Raw genomic sequence first — 14,209 nt, 5'->3', positions numbered from 1 at the left:
GGACACTTTCTTATCTAATGGCCACAACACTGGATCTTGGGAGCCTCACATCATTTGACAAGTGAGGTCACTGTCTAATCAATGACAATCTAGCAGGACCAGGGGGACAAACTAAGATTAACAGGCCCAGGAAAAGCAGGCATGAACGCGTTTGAAACTCCGCTTTAGATAATCCTGAGCAGAAATGCCTCCTATTGAAACACAATTGAAAATAGGGCTCTGGAGGTGAGAGGAGATGGTGAATTAAAAAAAGAAAAGAAAGAAGAGGAAGTTGAAATGAGTGTGTCAAGATGGGGGGGCAGTATTAACATTCAGACTGAAGCTAGGCGAAGGGGGCTGGATGAAGGACTTTGAGAAGAGAGGGAGAGAGCAGGCAAGGCAGTATCTGGAAGGACTGACAAAGAGAGTAGGGAAGGGGATGACAGCCAAGGGGAATAAACGAGGCTGTCCTCCCTCCCCCCCTGCTTTCCACAGCCAGCACCGCCTCCAGGACAGGAACAGTTTCCACTCAGCTGAGTTCCCCTCAAATCAGGGAATGGGAATCTGGAAGGCCAGCGAGACCGAGACAGAGCAAGAGCATAGTGAGGAGGAGGGACAAGGGCTGGAAACCAAAACATCTGGTTTGAATCCTGGGTCGGTGTCTTAGCTGCTGCAAACTTTAGTGTCCTGGTTAATGTCTCAAGGCCGAAGTTTTCCCACATTGAAATACCGAGAATAAAACCTCCCTTACCTCAGATAAAACAGTTTGAAAAATTGTTTGAAAATTCATGGTAAATTGTAAAGCACTCCACAAATACAAGGAATAGATATTTACATACACAGCTATTAACTGTTGAGCCATCCTTATCGTGTCAGACACTTGTAAATTATTTCACTTAATGCTCCAAATGACCATACAACATCTATATGATTATTATCCTCACCCTGAAGATGAGGAAAGTAAGGCTTAAGTACCTGAGACTTCAAACACCTTGCCCAAGGCAAGCAACCTATATGCCCAGACTCCGAATCTGGAGCCCAAGCCAGCTGTGACCCAAAATTGGCCCTCTCACCCGAGGCTGTAGATTGAAAGGCCTCCGATTTCACCCTGACCCTAAGGAGCGTGGAAGAGGGAAGACAGTCCCTTCCACCACAGACATCCTGGCCACCACCCCACTGGCTACGGACTTCCTGGTCCCATTGTCCTTCCTACCTTGGAAGACCGGTTGCTTGTTTCCGGGGTCCTCCTGGTTGGCGGAAGAGGGGCTGAGGCTGGCTTTGGTCCCCCCGCCCTCCAACTGCTGCTCCAGCTGCAGTCGCAGACAGTTGTTCACCTGGATGCTTCGCTCCAGCTGCCCTCGCAAAGCTCGAATCTCTGCCACCAGGTGGCTCAAGTCACTGCTCAAAGGGACCTGGTGACAGGCATCCCGGGTGGAAGCTGAAAGAAGAGAGAGGTGGGGCCTGGTGGCTCGGATCCAAGCTTTTCCAAGCATTGGTCAGAACACTCCACCGGGACATTCCACTGGCCTCTCAGGGTCCCAGGCAACACACCTGGGATAGAGCTGCCACTTTCCCTGTGTGGGGCCTGGCGCACACTGAGTGAGATACCACACACTGGAATTTCCCTGAGGCTCACCTGCATCTAGAGAGCCTTTGATGAGAAGATGGGGTCAAGGCCTATTAGTATTCTACTTCCACGGTAACCCTAGTCCTACAGGCCCGAGAGCAAGGTCTTCCGAGATAGGGGGTCAGCACTGGACTAGAGAAGGGCAGGGGATGAGGGAGAAGGAGAGTTGATGCCCCCATGTTCAGGAGTCCCCACGGAGAGGAGACGAAGGCACCAGGCCTTTGGCAGCGTGTAGGAACGGGAGTCTCCACTAGAGGCCAGGGTCACAACTCACTGAATTGTTCCACTTCACCATGTTTTTTTACCTCCATTTGCCACACACAGTCCATTTCTTCATACTGGGAATGAAGAGAGCTAAGAAATACTCTACAAGACCACATATTTTTTCTGAAATCTTGAAGCCAAATGTATTTCAAAAAGTAGAATTTGTTCTGGCATTTAGGAAAGCAGCAGGATCCGTATGCCATCTATCATGTAGCGCACGCACCGGGATGCACCTGGGCCACAGGCCTTTAGTCAAATACAGTCCTATTTCTGTGATGAGCTGGGTGAACGTTATCACTGAGCGGGGTAAGTGACGGCTGTGAATACCCTTCTGGTCAGTTCAGACAGCTTTTGTGACCAATTGAGTATATGAAAGAGATATCACAGAATTCATGGTTCTCATGCGATTATAGAATTAAGGATAAGACACCATGGGGCTTTAGTGGTAGTTTTGAAATGACTCCTAAAACACCTATAAGAAAGGAGAAAGGCATGAAAGAAAATGTAGTCAGGATAAAGTGGTTTCTAGACACTAATCCCAAAGCTCCATGAAGCTCCTTCCTGTTTCTTTCCCTATATCCAAATTCTCACAAAGTTTTGCTTATTTTTAAAAAATGTTGTCCATCTATCCATTCTTCTTTATCTTCCCAACAGCACCTTGGATCAGAGTCTCCTCACGTAAATGCCCTATAACTGCACCCATTCAGTGGTTTCCCTGATTCGAATGTCTCCTGACTCCAGCGTGTCCCAATAGTCCTACCATCTGACAGTTCTGCTCCCATCAAGTACCTATTTTGCTTGGAAAAACGTACTCATTTTCCATGGCTTGCAAACTTTCATCGTACTTCGTAGGTCCTCTATATGCTGGCGGCTGTCTCGTCAACTGACCTGACTTCTCACACTCCCTGTTACAAAGCTCTCCCACAGGCAGGTTGAACCCGATGCTCCCAGGAGCCCAAGTAAGCTATTCTCTCAGTCTGCGGTAAGCCTAATACTTCTTCAAGTTCTAGTTCACCTTATCATCAGCAAATGCGGAAATCCATATGGTACACCTGATACTTCTTCAAGTTCTGGTTCACCTTCTCATCAGCAAATTAGGAAATCCAATCAGGTTTTATGAAAATTCAAATTTGGCTGAATACTGAAAATTCCATATTGCTTAAGGAATTTTTAAACATACGATCAAAAAAAAATTACAATTGAAAGGCTTAGAGAGCTAACATCCCATCCAAAGCAAGAGCTGCTTCTATGGGATCCTTGACAAGTCATCCTTTTCTATTTAAAGGAGATTTGGATGGGAAGCTTATTCCTTCACAAACTAGCAATCCATCACTCGAAGGCTCTAGTGGTAAGGAAGGCTTAATTATTAAGTCCAAATTCCGCTGCCCTTCATCCTCTGACCCTTGTTCAGCCTTCTAAAGGGACACCAAACACATCAGCTCTTTTTCACCTGATAATTGTTCAAATATTTAAAGCCAGTTCTCATTTCCTTGTGATCTTTTCCAGGCCTAAAATTGTTAGTTTCTTTGACAGTTGAAGATTTCTGGTCCCTTGGCGTGGAGGGACCTCCTTCACTATGGTCCCTGGTTTGCCAATGTCTCTTTTACAAGATGGTGCCCCACAATCTAACAATATTTCCAACATGGTCTCTCCATATGGACACCACTCTTACCCTACTGCGGTCTCAAGTTGAATTGCCTTTTGTAGCAACCTTTGCCTACAAGTTCTTTGTCCCAGCGGGTTTTTAACTAACTCTGCATCCTCAAGCCCACGAATGGCTCAGGCCTCCCCATCCCCTTACCTCTACCACTGATATTTTTAACCAAGCTCAGGGTTGTTTTTTTGTTTTATCTTTTCTAAATTTCATCATATTGACTTCAATCCTCAGTTCCAGCCTGGCTGGAGTTATTAACTTGATGTTTAGAATCCACCCCCCCATTTGAACAACAAGGGGGAAATAGAAGCAGATTTTCCAACATTAGAGCAGTATTTTAGCAGGTGGCAAAAGTCCTCAATATAACGGTTTAAAATTTAAATCCAGTCTTGAAATTTAGATCCTATTAGAGGCATTCCTGTAAATTGTTTTGCATCTTTTAATTTTCTCCCTGGGGGAGAAAATGGGTCAGGGTGGGAGCTGGTTGCCTGCTGTACTGGCTGCATGGGTGGCCAATATGATTATTCACAATATTCCAGACCTTCTCACATGATGGTGCCGTCAGAACAGTTCTCTGAATTAAAAATAAAAATCACTGTATAATTTGGACTTCGATCAACTTTTCTCTGGCCATCTAGGTAGGTAGAGTTGGACTCTTGTGGCCTACTTTTAAGGATGTCTTGGCTGGATCTTGCTCATGTCACCAACCTTGGGCTTTGCACATGAGAGAACCCCTCTCTTCTTATTGGGAGCCCTAGACCTGGCTGGGAGTTTCTGAGGCAGAACTCTGTAGCTTTCCAGAGCTCTGCAACTCCCAGGGTAAAGACCTCACCAATATCCTAAGCAAGGGCAGGGAGCCCATGGGGGAGGGGAATAGGGAGAACACATACCTTTCAGCCCCTTCTTGGAATTGCCATAAAGCGCCTCGTAGATCTGTAGCTCTGACTGGAGAGACTGGAAGAGCTGCTGTTTCTCTTCACATTGTTGCTGCAGGAGGGCCAGCTTATGCTGCAGCCTGCAGGGGAGAGACAAGGGCCTGCTGAGAGGCCAGGGCCCCTGGGCCACTCCAGGACAATCAGCTGTCAGCCAGCCTTTGCATCACAATGTATTAGCCCTAGATGCCAATGCAGGGGTCATGAAGACCATTACTTTTACTTTACAGATATGGAAACAGAGGCTCTGAGAGGTGAAGTAACTTTGCTTGAAGTCATGCCATTAGCTACATTAGCTGAGAGCAGACCCACTAGCCCTGTATTCTTCCTGCCCCTTGGTGCTCTTCTCACAGTGACAGACAGTTCTAGGGTTTATGCTGGGGATGCTCATGACAGAGGGTGTGGATGCTTCCTACACCACGGTGAGACTAATATCCTTAAACTAACTGGAAGGATGAGAACATTTTTTTCTCCAGGATCTGATATGCTGAAAACTTTTTTTAATCTTTGTTAAAATTTTTTATTTATTGTTATTTGTTATCATTAAATACAAAAGCCTATTAATAGCACAAGATAATACACATTTTTTTGGAAGCAAAAAGCTACATTTTATTGTAATCATTGCTTAACCCTTTCTGATAATGTGATCTGATGGTCTGGTTTTTAAGCTCAATTTCCTTAGAATCTGGGTTTTATGGCTAATATAGCAGAAAGAGGTGTAATACAAAAATTCAAAGCTCTAAATAGTAGTTCATCATTGACTATTAACTGAATTATGATTCCAATTTTTTCTATCTTATCTACCAAATATGCCAAAATTTTGTTGAAATTTGGCTAGCAAATTTTCTTCTAATGGGAATTCTTTATTCTTTTAACAAATGAATTCAAAAGCCCTGAAACTCTTTATTTGGAAATTTTTTTAACAGTTTAGATTTTTCTATTTCTAAGTATTTTAAGTGTTCACACATAAGAGATTTTGATATATGGGCATGTTGCCATTACTTTGGGCCACAAAAATCACAAAACAGTAGAAAAATTTTCAAACCTCTATCTATATTTTTTATTTATTTTTAAGAGAGAAAGTGTTGGGGGGAGGGGCAGAGGGAGAAGGAGAGAGAATCTTTTTTTTTTCACATTACTAACATTTCCTATGATTTAAAAGATTTATTTATTTATTCATTTATTTGAGAGAGACAGTACATGCTTGCAAGCAGTGGGAGGGGCAGAGGAGGAAGGAGAGGAAGAGGGAAAGAATCCCAACCAGACTCCAAGCTGAGCACCAAGCTCGTTCTCAGGACCCTGAGATCATGACCTGAGCTAGACACAAAACTGACGGAGCCACCCAGGTGCCCCTGATATGCTGAAGCCTTCTAAAACAGGGTGTTACTCTCCCAACTCTGGCATGAAAAAGGCATTCCCAGAGAAGTCCTTCCCTCTGCTCAAAGTCATCCATAAATCAGGACTAGCAGAGGGGAAACTGAGAGTCCCCAAAGGCGCCAATACCTGTCTTGCCAATATCCCTTCTTCTAAATCTGCAAACAGGGCCACCTTCCTTCTTACTGGGCTCCCTCTTACCTGGAATCTTTCTCCTGGAGGGACAGGCATTCCTCCTGGAAATGCAAGATCTCCTGCTGCTTCTCCTTCAAGTCTTCCAGAAGCTGCTGCCTTTCCCCCTTTTGGTGGTCCAGCTCCATCTCCAGCTCTTGAAGCCGTGATCGAGAGGACAGCAGAGCCTCCCTCAGGCATTCTGTCTCCTGGGAGCGCTCTGGTGAGCAGAACACAGGAGGATTTCTACCGTGGGGCCAATAGTCATCAGGAAGAGAAGCCCAGGCTCGCCCATCCTGACACAGAGAACTAAGGCAACAGGAGGGCAGCTAATGCTGCAGCTGCTCAGGGAGGCAGAGGGTGTCAGGTCACTACATCCACACTGCCTGGGGAATGGGGAGCCTCCATCTGGGCAATGCTCTTGATCTTCTGATTTCATAAGGTCTACAAGGTCTACCCTGCTTTTGGAGAAAATGCTGCAGTTTCTTTCTTTCTAAGATTTTATTTATTTATTTGAGAGAGACAGACACAGAGCAGGAGCAGCAAGGAGGAGGCAGAGGGACAGAGAGAAGCAGACTCCCCTCCCCACTGAGCAGGGAGCCTGACACGGGGCTCAATCCCAGGACCTCGGGATCATGACCTGAGCCAAAGACAGATGCTTAACCAACTGAGCCACCCAAGCGCCAAAAACACTGTGGTTTCTAATGCTCACTGTTTTTAAGTTCACACACCCTCTGTGTGATAATCCGTTCTTGAATTTTGCCAAAGAGCAACATCAAGATTTCTTGTCTACGGTTTTTAGAATGTATTATATTCGTCAATTTGAAAATGGGGACATCTGCTCTTTTCTGGGCTTGTGGCATCTCAATGATCTACATGATTTCTCAGAGACTAAGGACAGGCACGCTGAGAATCAGGCTGTAGGTGCTGTCAGTGGTCCGGCGGGAAGTCCCTGGGCCTGGTCGACTGTGCTTGCTCACATCTTAGTGTCTTCTCCCCTGTGAGGTCTGTGCTAGCCTGTCCCGGCATGCAATGGTGGTTTAGCAGTTGTGCCTTCTTTCTTATCTGTGACGACTCGTTACTTCCCCATCAGTGACCTTTCCCCTCACATCTTCCTGCTCTGAAGAGGCAAATTTAGAAATACCACTTGATGTCTCTTCCCGTTTCACAAGCATTCTTTCATTCTGGGTTTAATCCTTTAGGAAACTATTAGTCTTTTATGGCTATTCAATAAATATTTGCAGATAAATGTAATTTGTTATTGATCATATATTGATTTGATCAAGTCAATTGACACTAAGGTCAGCTGCCCCCCAGGTCACAGAGGAAATGATGCCCTCTCCCCCTTGGATGCCCATCGAATAGTGCTGGGAAAGCTCTGGAGGACATTTGGCTGGTGCCTCCAGACACAAAGTCCTGAGGATTACTGAGCAGAGAGGAGCCCGAGTGGGTGAGTAAGGGGAGGTAGTGAGGAGATGGGGATGGCAGCTCAGTACCGGGAGAGACACATGAGGCTGCAGTGAAGTCTGGACAGGTAGAACAGACACCCAACTAGTATCCAGTTTCATAACTAATGACTGAATATCTGAGTATCTATGGGTTGCACAGAGGTTGTGGATTTCCCAGAGCTATTTCTGTCCCTAGAGACTCGGAGTGTGAGGGCCCATGGTTAGGACCTCTCAGGAAGCAGCCCCTTCTAGACTGAGGACAGCCATGGGACTTTGGGTTGGCGGATCTGGTTAGCTGTTGTCTCCACCTTCTTCTCTTGGCTTCAAGTCATGATTGGTGTGCCCAGGGGGAAAGGGAACGGGAATGAGCACAGTGTGTGGCTTTTACCACCCACCTCTAGAAACATGACTCAGCTGAGCCTGAAGGCTCCGGTTTTCTTCCTTAAGGACTCTGTTCTCGTTGTAGAGCTGGGATGTGGCTTCCAGGCCAGGACCATAGAAATTAGAGCTGGATCCTGTCCCAGAAAGTGCAAGCAGACAAGTTACACATTTGGGTAAGAGACACTTTCAAGAAGCTACCCATTCTGTGCCTCCAGAAATACTGTCCCAACCCAGCAGCAGTGCTTGGGTACTCGAGGCCTGGACCCCAAGCCTGGTGGGCCAAATGCCTGGTTTCTGTGTGCCTCCTACCAGTGGGTTCTGTGCAGGCCCCACCACGTGCCCTAGCTTGCAGCTGTTCCAGAGGCTCTGGCCCCGCAATAGCAGCTTCTGTGCTGCGGGCAGGATGAGGGTGTGTGGAAGGAATGGCCTCCAAGGGACAGCAGAGAGGAGAGTAGCGGGAGAAAGGCCACCTCAGTGAGTGGCTGGGGGAGGGCGCCCGCTGACCTGGCTCTACCACCTGCCAATCACATGGCAAGGCACAGGGAGGTCAGTAGGCACTTATATGAGAAGGTTAAGGATGGGATGAGAAGTCAGACACTATGGACATACCTTGTTAGTTCTGCCAAGAGGAAAGTTCTCTCTTAGCTCCAGTCTATCTACAAAGTGAAGATAAGAGGACGGGCCCCACCTGCCTTGGCAGACTGTTTGGAGGGGGCGGGTAGAGAAAATCCTAGCACGGTGCTTTGAAAAGCGTGAAGCTCAGCTTAAGGGCCCTCCCTTCGGAAGTTCCCCAGTCGTGACAGAAGTGGGCAGCTCTGGCCTCTCCTACCATTCCCATGGGCCGTGCAGCTGAGCCGGCGTTCGAGCTGCTCCCGCAGGCGGTCATTAATGCAGATGGACTCCTCCAGCCGCTGACGCAGGTTCTGGATTTCACCAAGATGTTCTTCCAGCAGGTCAGCCCCTGCAACCATCCCGCCAGGACATGGAAGAGGTGGGAGGTGGGGAACCTGGTCACTAGTGGGGCCCAGGTGGGGGTGGGGTTCAGCCAGCAGCTCCTCAGCAGGATCCCTAAACATCCCCATCCTTCCACTAACTGCATTCTCTCACATGGGCACTCGGGAACATGGGGACTCTGCTCCAAGACTAAACTGGCTTTCTGCCCCAGGACAGCCTGGTGCAAAGCCTCCTCCTACACACAGTAAGCATGAGGGAGTTTTAAAGATTACTTATTTATTTGAGAGAGAGAGAGCAAGCATGAGCAGAGCAGAGAGGCAGAGAGAGAGGGAGAAGCAGGCTCCCCGCTGAGCAGGGAGCCCAATGTGGGACTCGATCCCAGGACTCTGGGATCATGACCTGAGCTGAAGGCAGATGCTTAACTGACTGAGCCACCCAGGCACCCGAAAGTGTGAGGGAGTTTTAAATATAAGTGTGCAGTGACCAGTGTAACTGGTGCGAGGGAGTTCCACATGGTTTAGAAAAATAACTGAAGTATCTGGAAAGGTGTGGTGACCTAAGTGTGACTTTCTCTCCTGAGTGCATTAGGGAAGACCTCACTCTGCCCTGATACCGTTCCTCTTACTGACTTTTGACTGAACATTCTTTAATGAGGCATCAAGCCCTTCCTCCAGCCTCAGAGAGGAGATAAAAGTCCATGGACATGAACTTCTCCCGTGTGGCTAATGACATGAGTGTGAGAGCACAAGATGTGTCCCAGACTTTCCCAGTCCCCTGAATAGCACTGAGGCCCTGCGCAGGGTGGCCGAAGGGGGCCACTTAGAAAGGTCCAGCACGGATAGGGCCCTTTCATTTTATCCCCACTCCGTGAGCCGGGGACTAGAGAGATGAAAAATGCCCCTGCCCAGGTAGGAGAGGGGTAGACTCTCAATGAGATTTCGTTTCATAGGCTGACCCGTTCAGCTTCATGTTTTACCTGTAGGTTTGGAGTCAAGCTGACACACAGAGGATCCTGAGGACAGGTTGCCTGATACACTCCCTTTCTGAGGCCTCATCACATCCCACTGGCTGCCGCTGCCCAAGTAGCCAGGCTCCAGGATTCTGCCCGGTTCTGTGCTGCCCCTCAGAGGAGAGTGGGGCTGGGCGGGGTTGAGATAGTGGGAAGAGGTGGCTTCTAAATGGTTGCTTGGCAATGCAGCTGGGGAAGGAGGATGGACGGTGCTGACACCTGGGCAGAAAGAAACCGGAGTGAGGAAGAGAGGATTGGAAGGGAAGGACCAGCAAGGAAGTGTGGGATTGTTAAGAATGGACACTAAAGGGGACATGTGCGATGTCGGAGATCCCAGTATGTTGCAGAATACCAGTTAGATGAAGACCATACCCTAGAGGCCATAACTTTCACCCCATGTATTTGCTGGTATGAGACACCAAGAGGCAGAGGATGGATAAAGTATCTGAAAGTCACCAGGAAAAGGAAAAGTCCAGTGGCCCCACTCCTGGCTTCTATTATAATTCCTCCTGATAGAGCCCAGGAAAATTCCAGGAGAACTCAGTCCCAAAGTCAGGGGATATAGCACATTCCTATTTACAGATGTGCTCAGTGCTAGCATCCATGGAGGGATGTAGGACCTTTCATTTAACATAGGCTTATGCTTTCATAGATCTTGGGAAATCATCGGCCTTCCCCTAAGCCAAATCATCTCTGCTTCTATGTAAAAAGAAGTCTCTGGGAGAGACAGAGAGAGATGGGCAGGGCTGCAGTTTAGGATATTTACATTCAGAAGACTGCTTTCTTTTAGGGATTATCAGCATGGACAGCAGAGTAAACAGATAGCTCACCCGAAGTAAAGAGGAAGAGGTCATCATTCCTTCCAACCAAGCCAAACTCCTCTGAGGGGATAATGCAACTGGCACTTGTCAATTTTTATCTCCACTTGTAACTGGCTCTCAAATTTGGCTACATATTAGAGTCACCTTGGAAAATGTAAACAAATATACACCGAAGCCCAGACCTCCCAGAGATTTTGACTTAACTGGGGGTACAGCTTAGGCACTGGATGGTTTAAAGTTCTCCCAGGTGATTCTAATAGGCAGCAAAGTTTGAGCAGTACTGTCCTGGGTCTCTCCCTCCACAATTTGCAAAATACTAGATGTTCATTAGGATCACTGGGAATTAAAGAGAGCGATGAGAAATGTCAGCATCTGAATTTTTTTTTTTTTAAGTAAACTCCATGCCCAGTGTGGAACCCAATGTGGGGCTTGGACCCATGACCCTGAAATCAAGACCTGAGCTGAGAACAAGAGCCAGATGCTTAGCCAACTGAGCTATCCACACACCCCTCAGCATCTAAATTTTAGTTGGGATTCAGTAAAGATGTGATTTCCTACCTCTTCCACACCCCCTTCCTCCCCAGCCCAACACAACGCAAAGGGGGAAATCAGGGGTTGTTGACAGCTTACTTTTTAACCAAGGTCGTAGAAGGTTCCAAGTCTATCAGTAACAGCAATCAGTATTCTCATGTTCCAGTTTGCCCTGGTCACACAACATAGAGCACATGCCCTAAACCATGCAAAGACACTGGACAGATTCTAGCACAAGGAGATTTTTGCCCCACGGTGACCCGAGAAGCCGCCATGCACCACTGTCCACATGGAAGCTTTGTTCAAAGCAAACAAGGAACACTGGTAAGCTGTAGACCCTCAGAGAGAGCTGTGCTTCAGGTCAGACAGACAAGACAGGGCTATAATCTTGCTCACCAAAGCTGGGACCATCCAAACTCTGGTCAATGGCTCCGACTAGGTATGACTTCAACACATATCAACAGACCCTTTATCATGTACAGATGTGTCCTATTTTTCCTTTGGGACAAAGACAAACTGACAAGTATGGAAAGGTAAAGGAAAAGAAAAGTAAGCTAGAGAACATTCTTGCCCTTTTGATATGGGACAAGTTTGTTATCCATCAACTGTTGGTTCCAGAACTGCTAAAATAACAAGTTCTAGATCAGAGACATCAGAACCTTCTACTGATCTCTAAAGAGAAACAGAAAAGGTTGTTACAAGGGGCTTCCAGAATCTGTTGAGCTTAGCTCTGAGCAGGATGGTAACAAAACCATCCTAGGCAGAAAAGGTATCATGGAAAAACAGGACTGGGAGCAGAAGACCTGGATTCAAGCCCGTCTCTCCCACTTACTAGTAACCTTCAACAAGTAGCTCTACTCCCCTAAGCCTTAGTCCCCTACTCTGACTCTACCTATCACGCAAGTGGTGTGAGGCTCAGGGAAGAACAGGTTCGTGTTGCTGGGTAAGCCTAGACTGCTACCCCTGCGTGAAGCTGCAATAAGCAGGAGGCAGTCTTCTAGACTTCCCTGCCTGCAAAAAAGGAACGTGTGCAAACTCTCCTAAAAAGGGTTTTACCTAATTGGTTCTGGGAATCAAAGTGGAACAGAGTAGACTAGACAGTGTATTCATTTTCAGCGTTGACAAAAGAAATAAGGTGGGGTAAATGACAACTGGGGCTTCAGGTGTATGACTCTCAGCTGTGGTCTTAGGTTACTCGACACAGCACCTGGTGACCCTTACCATCAATCTCTGGCTCACCTGAGTTATTTTTTTTTTAAGTCACAGAATGTGGTTTTAAGGTAACATCGAACTGATTTCTAGGTGCTGTTTTTGTTTTTGTTTTCGTTTTAGCATTACTAGAGAGCAAATTCCTCATGTGAGGGTTTTCCTTATTTTTTTCTAAGCTATAATTGATCACACACAAAATCTTTATGATGAGGCATCCAGCCCATACATGTATCAAAGCCTTTCCAAAAAGCTGACTGACTGCACATAGTCTGTAACTGATAAGATCAATGATCTCTGGGAGTCAGAGGACAGAATTTACAATCAGGTATCACAGTCTGTGCTTCTGGTTCTAGCCGCCCACATGTCACCTGTCCAGGGGTGGAAATGAACCTTGTGCCATAGGAAGAGGGGCTTAGTCACCTCTTCTGAATCTACTACTACTACTACCCTTTTGGCTCTCCACCTGATGATGTCAGGATCTCACCCTGATTAAGAGCATTTTTCACAGGAGGAGAATATAACAGGCCTGGAAAGGATTCCCCGGAAAGTGGCCGTCTTTCTCATGGCCTCTTCGTCTCACATAGGCAACACAAAAGCTGTGGCCCATGCCCTGCCTACAAACACATCACCGGCGTGTCAGGCCTTCAGCATACTCGTTGGTACCCCACACTGTCAGCAGCAGGAGAGGAGCAGCTCTAGGGCCTGGTGAAGCGATGAGACACACACACCAGCAAGACAACAGTAAATATATTGCCCAAAAAAAGCACTGGGCCATCTGTCAACCATCTGCTGGCAACGTGTACACCCTATGTTGTTTTTAAGAACTCTGCCACCAAGCCAAAGCCATGCAGAGCCACGCAGGGTGGGGCTGCCATGCCCAAACACACAGATGCAGCAGGAAGTGCTCACTTTCTCCCAACTGTTTCTGCAGCATCTGCAGCTCCTGCTGAGCCTCTGCCAAGGAGACCACGGGTGTCTCACCGCAGCCAAGGAGGGGAGGGCCAGTGGAGCTGAAAGGCAGGAAGCTGGGTGGAGCTGAGGGCAGTGGTGCCTGGGGAAGTCTAACCAGCGTGGGTATGGAGGGAAAATGAAGGCCTAGAGTTGGGAAGAAAGGAGACATGTCATTAGAAAGAAAGTGAGAGAAAGGAACGGGGAAAAGATGGAGAAGATGAAACTATTTCTTGTGCAGATGTCTCCCTGCGGGGTGGCTATCCTTCCGCGTGGTGCTGGCGGACAAGGCAAAAGGCAAGCATTGCTATCCAAGAGGCTGGCTTAGTTGACCGCTCCTCCTTCTCCCTTGCCAGGGATATCCGGCATACATATTCTATGCTCATCTTGGAAACCACTGGCTCTAGAAGGCAAGGTGGCAGAACTGTAACCCAGGCAGCTATGGGAGCCACTCCCAGCCATCCCAGGTACGGATGGGTCAGGACGGCTGTGCCTCAGTGTTCTCAAGTGCCCCGGGCATGAGTCGGTCCTTGCTCCTGTGACAAGACTCCTGACAACTAGAACTCCTCTGAGAGCATGAAGGCTCACCCTGAGGAGGGCAGGAGCTGGCTACCACTGTGGGGAAATGTGCATTCCTCATGCATGTAATTCAAGAGCATCATGGAAACAAACCTCAGAATCTCAAATCAATGGGTTCATTCACCAAATGAAAAATAAAGGTCTTGCTGCAGTGACTCAGACACAATAGCTTGCATGCCTGCTGGGCATTCAAATCCCTCAGGAAAAATTCTTAATATGTGCAGATTCTTCAGGCCCTGATCTACTAAGTCATAAACTTTGGAAGGAGGGCTTGGAAATTTGAATTTAAAATAAATCTTCACAGATGAGCATGATGCAGCCCATCTAC

At 47.4% G+C, this 14,209-nt stretch overlaps 1 protein-coding gene across 1 annotated transcript in view; it reads right to left on the bottom strand.

Annotated features, from left to right (window-relative positions):
- LOC123803652 (myomegalin-like) overlaps positions 1 to 14,209 on the bottom strand; it is a 37,948-nt gene that overhangs the window by 10,289 nt on the left and 13,450 nt on the right. The window contains 7 exon segments of the mRNA XM_087860579.1: positions 1,193 to 1,417; positions 4,415 to 4,539; positions 6,032 to 6,221; positions 7,845 to 7,964; positions 8,660 to 8,791; positions 9,761 to 10,012; positions 13,264 to 13,449. Of these exon segments, the coding sequence (XP_087716705.1) occupies positions 1,193 to 1,417; positions 4,415 to 4,539; positions 6,032 to 6,221; positions 7,845 to 7,964; positions 8,660 to 8,791; positions 9,761 to 10,012; positions 13,264 to 13,449 (1,230 nt within the window).

This window comes from Ursus americanus, unplaced genomic scaffold (assembly GCF_024610735.1).
Source record: "Ursus americanus isolate L20-20 unplaced genomic scaffold, mUrsAme1.1.p SCAF_140, whole genome shotgun sequence".
Classification (NCBI taxonomy): Eukaryota; Metazoa; Chordata; class Mammalia; order Carnivora; family Ursidae; genus Ursus; species Ursus americanus.
This window is presented reverse-complemented; position numbering and strand designations above follow the sequence as displayed.